At 43.3% G+C, this 4,582-nt stretch overlaps 1 protein-coding gene across 1 annotated transcript; it reads right to left on the reverse strand.

Annotated features, from left to right (window-relative positions):
• Positions 1–386: 386 nt before the first annotated feature.
• LOC128510155 (complement factor I-like) lies at positions 387–4,335 on the reverse strand. Its single transcript, XM_053482211.1, has 11 exons — positions 4,204–4,335; positions 3,938–4,122; positions 3,635–3,754; positions 3,309–3,440; positions 3,055–3,087; positions 2,662–2,685; positions 2,430–2,566; positions 1,543–1,646; positions 1,174–1,454; positions 790–891; positions 387–674 (listed from the first exon to the last, which is right to left on the reverse strand). Exons 1-11 carry the CDS (start codon positions 4,248–4,250, stop codon positions 457–459), a joined length of 1,383 nt encoding a protein of 460 aa, XP_053338186.1. The 5' UTR covers positions 4,251–4,335; the 3' UTR covers positions 387–456.
• Between the last annotated feature and the right edge of the window lie 247 nt (positions 4,336–4,582).

The following is a 4,582-nucleotide window of genomic DNA, read 5'->3' on the forward strand; positions in this document are numbered from 1 at the left end:
TCCTAATTTACAATCTGGTTCAGCTTTGTTACCGTAGCACTTTTAAAACATTTCAAAGCTGCCACCAGAGGGCACTGTTTTTAAAAGCAATTTCTGGCCTGGTTTTAGCCGGAGATTTGTCGATAATTACTTATGTTTTGTTTTGTTAATTTTTTTGGTACAAAACTGTTGTCATTTTGTTCCCTGCGTTTATAAGTGTGAAAGAATACATGACATAATATTAGTATGTAATCAGATGTTTAATAACAGAGCATTTTATGAGTATGGTTTCCAAATGATACCTGATATCATTACCAATTGCTTTCTTACCAAAATAACCTTGGTAGCTCAATAAAAATATAAAGAAATTAAATGATTTACTTTAAAACACCATATTGTTTTTTTATTTTTGCAATAATTGGCATTTTTATTTTAATAATTAGCATTATTGGCGAGAATGGTGCGTCGGGTTCCACTTCACTGGTTGTATTTGGTGACTGCGGACCAGCCGGTGTGCTGCCGAATCCACTCAAAATAGTGAGCCACTTGAGTGTACACTCTGGGGAAGCCAGGTTCTCCGCACTTATCTTTCCCGCTCACGATTCCCCACACGTACGACACACCGCTCGCATCCTTACACACTAACGGACTTCCTGATTCGCCTGGGCAAGAGTACACGTTACCTTCCAGATCACCTGGTACGGAGGAGACAAGTGTGGACAAATAAAAGACTGAGACAGGCAGAGATGGATTATGCAAATGTGGTTGAGACAGATGAGGTGAGACAAGTGAGGTAAGGCAGACACATACCTGCACACATCATTCCTTTGTGATACCGCTCCTTGTAGTAGGACTCGCAGTTAGGGATAAGGCTCACGTTGGCCCACCTCAGGATGTTCACCTTGCTTCCCTCTACAAAGACACAGAGAGAGAGTTTATGTGGAGAGGTAAGACAGATGTGGAGCGGTGAGACAGATAAGAGTAATGTGGAGAGATGAGACAGGTAAGTAATGGATGGATAAGAGCTTAGGCACATGAACTGTTAATATAAGTGATTTATAGCAAAGTGGGACAAGTGGGACAAGTATGGACAGGCATGTTAGTTGAGTTTGAGATAGGTCAAGGCTGGACAAGTGAGACAGGTGAGACAAGATCAGTGGTATGTTAAGCCGTTGTGCACAGTAAGGTTCGTACGTTTGTCGTGTCCCCAGCCAGAGACAGTGCAGGTGTAGTTAGGAGGAAACTGCAGAGGAGACCAGGGCACACAAACGGGGCGTACAGCAGGGTTCGGGTGAAGGCACTCCTTCTCATAGGCCAGTTCCTCCAGCTGGATGAGCGCGATGTCGTTCTCGTTGGTGCGCGGGTTGTAGTCTTGGTGAATGATAATGTTTTTCACAGGGATGCTGTCAGTGGTGCTTAGAAAGGAGAACTTCTTCCACAAGGACAATTTAGTCCGGTATGATTGAGGCTTCTGCCTGCACACACACACACACACACACACACACAGGCACATAAAACATTGTTTTGTGTTTTATGGAGTTACTGTGCAAAAAGATTGGGTACCTGACACAGTGGGCGGCGGTCAGAACCCAGCAGCCGCCGAGGTAAGCACCACTGCAGCTGATTTTGGAGTCTTCCTGCACGGCCACGTGCCACTGTATCTGAGTCTGAACACAACAAACAACACACAACAACAACACAATGACACACACATTACTGAGTACTGCTCTGCACAGTAGTTCTGTTGTTTGGTGCAGTATAATGTTGTGTAGCGGTAAGTATTGGTGTATGGTGTTGTGTATATTGTTATGTGTTATGTAGTGATGTGTTTAATTGTGTTGATGTTGGATAATGTTGTGCAGTATTGTGTAATGCTGTGTGGCATTGAGTATAGTGTGTTGTGAAGTGGTGTGTATAGTGTAGTGTGTTGTGTTATATAGTGATGTGAAGTGTTGTATACAACAGTGTTGTGTTTTGTATTATGTAGTTTTGGTTACAAGTTTAACACAAAACCAAAAATGCACATTTCCAGTGGATTCCCAGTCAGTGCCTGTGCAGTGTTGAGGAACGTGCATTGTGTCCAGTATTGTGTGATGTCTACTGTTGTGGAGTATTGTGTTATGGTGTGCATCATTGTGTTTTACTGCTTACTGTTGTGTAATGTTTTGCGTTATTACTTCACATATCCTAGCGTTACTGGGGTTAAAGGGCAGGGGCAGTCAGCCATGATACAGCCCTCCTGGAGCAGATAGGGTTAAAGGCCCTACAGTGACAACCTGGTGGAGCTGGGGCTCGAACCGCCGACCTGCTGATCAGTGACTGACTGCCTGACGGCTCCTCTCTGAGCCACCACAGGTGGTTGTTCCTCCCCGTCGGATTGTCTGACTGTTGTGCATCAATATGTAATATGTAAACATTTTGTACTATCGTGTATTGTTGTGTGTTCTAACCGGCAGAGTTTCCTCTCCCCACGCATCACTTTCGAATTTGGGTCCGAACCCCGTTTCTTTCTCTGTCTTGTAAACATAGTCCATGTTGGGAATCCCACACTCCAGGGTCTCTGTGTAATTGCGCATCTTCAGGATATCTGACACACACACACACACACACACATTATTGTTTTCATGTATTATGAAGTTGTGCGTCTGTACATGTGACTTGTGCGTGTGTTGAGCTCTTCACCTTCTTTAGGATCTGACCAGACCTCTGTAAAACACATACACAGGTCACGTTAGCATGGTGTGTGTGTGTGTGTGTGTGATTCAGATTGTCTAAATATTCAAATAAAACCACATCCCTAAACATATAGAGTTAGCGGTATGTTAAGGTTAACGTTTATCTTGAGTTGTGTAGTTTTACAGCCTGACAGTGTGTGTAACTGCACTAGCTAACATTAGCATGCTCTGCTGCTCAGTTTAAGGCTAGTGTTGTAGTTGTGTTTATCACTAAGCTAATGTTTTTTTGTTTGTTTTTGTTTTGTTGAGTTAACACCTTATTTAGCATTAGCATAACAATTCTGGAATATCTTTAGGATTTGTGTGTGGTGCGTTGGTAACGTAGCAGACAGATGCTAACCTTTTTCAGATTTCCCCACAGACACTGATGCTTCTGAAACAAAAAGATAGAGAGAGAGAGATCTGATGTTTTTCATGGTAACACTATGTTAGCAACAAGCTAACAAAACACAGATGACAGGTAAAACCATTGGAATTGGGTTTTTTAGGCTAACAACGTTAGCTAGCTATTCCTGAATATATAGAAGTCTGGTAGAGGTTAAACAATGACTCTGTGTGTGTGTGTGTGTGTGTGTGTGTGTTCCTAGCACTAACCTAATCCTGAGTGTTCCTTATGTGAATGATCGATCTCGTCCTCCCCTCCGAGACAATCCCGGATCTTATCTTGAACGGCGTACGGTGGAAGACACACTCCACTTTTACAGTAAAAGGCTCCATTTTGGCAACCTATACACAACACAACACCATGCTACATAACAACACACAATACTACACAAGGCTACACAGCATCACGTACAGCATCACACAACACGACACACTATACACTCCGCTCCACACTGCACAAAGACAGCACCGTGATGTAGCGTCGTCCTGCAGTGTGTTGTGTTGTAGTGTGTTTGTCCGTGTGTGAGTTGTCGTACCTGTGCAGCACATTTCGTCGCTGTTGTCCCCACAGTCGTCCACTCCGTCACAGATGTGTTCCCACGACACACACTTCTCATTAACACAGTGGAACCCGTCACACTCGTCCTTGCCTACAGCTGTCCAGACAACAAAAAACGTGTGTGTGTGTGTGTGTGTGTGTGTGTGTGTCTCATTAACAGAACATCTTTATTATACAGGACACACAAACACCATGACCTGTCCACAGTGGGCGTGTCCCAAACCACTGTACATGTACATTAGATATATTAGAGGTAAAATGTACGATACTCAGTTATTACCTGGCTCATTTGTGTAACATGTTACCGTAGCAACAGATGTGTCTTCACTGATGGAGCGAGGTTTGTACAGTAGACACTCGGCCAAGGTGCGCTCCGCCCCTGTGCACCTCACATCGACACACTCGTGCACCCTGGACACTCCTATTATGTCCTTAAACTCGCTCTTCCCAAAAACCTTTGCTCCTCTGAGACAGAGAGACACACAGATAGATAGATAGATAGATAGATAGATGTGTGTGAGTGTGTTTGTGTGTGTGTGTGTGTACCTGCGGTTGTTTTTGATGTGTTTGCAGATGACATTAGCAGCTGCCATGTTCCAAGAGTCTGAACCACAAACCAGCACGTTCACATTCTTCACCCAAACCACCTGCTGCCTCTGGGGCCCCCGTAAAAACACTTCAAAAGGTTCTGTTACACACACACACACACACACACAGTCAGGTTATGTAGCAGTAGGAATATAAGGAGGGAAGTGTTTTAAGGATATAAAAAGAGAAGTGTGTAAGTTACCATTAAAGGTGTGTGTGTGTTTAGTCCAGTAAGCTTTTTTAAAAGTAAAAAAATTAAATCACTTTTAAGCGTTTTGAGTGACTGTAGCTAGTTAAAAAGGAGCTGTTTTGTAAATTAAGTCTGTTTAGATAAAGG

The sequence above is a fragment of the Clarias gariepinus genome, chromosome 22, assembly GCF_024256425.1.
Source record: "Clarias gariepinus isolate MV-2021 ecotype Netherlands chromosome 22, CGAR_prim_01v2, whole genome shotgun sequence".
NCBI lineage: Eukaryota > Metazoa > Chordata > Actinopteri > Siluriformes > Clariidae > Clarias > Clarias gariepinus.

Excerpts from the sequence above, each read along its gene's own strand:
- LOC128510155 (XM_053482211.1), bottom strand. The coding sequence starts at position 4,250 with ATGGCAGCTGCTAATGTCATCTGCAAACACATCAAAAACAACCGCAG. Across the intron at positions 3,441-3,634 it reads CGACGAAATGTGCTGCACAG|GTTGCCAAAATGGAGCCTTT; the intron begins GTACGACAACTC and ends TGTTGTGTATAG. Across the intron at positions 892-1,173 it reads TGGCTGGGGACACGACAAAC|AGGGAAGCAAGGTGAACATC; the intron begins GTACGAACCTTA and ends GTGTCTTTGTAG.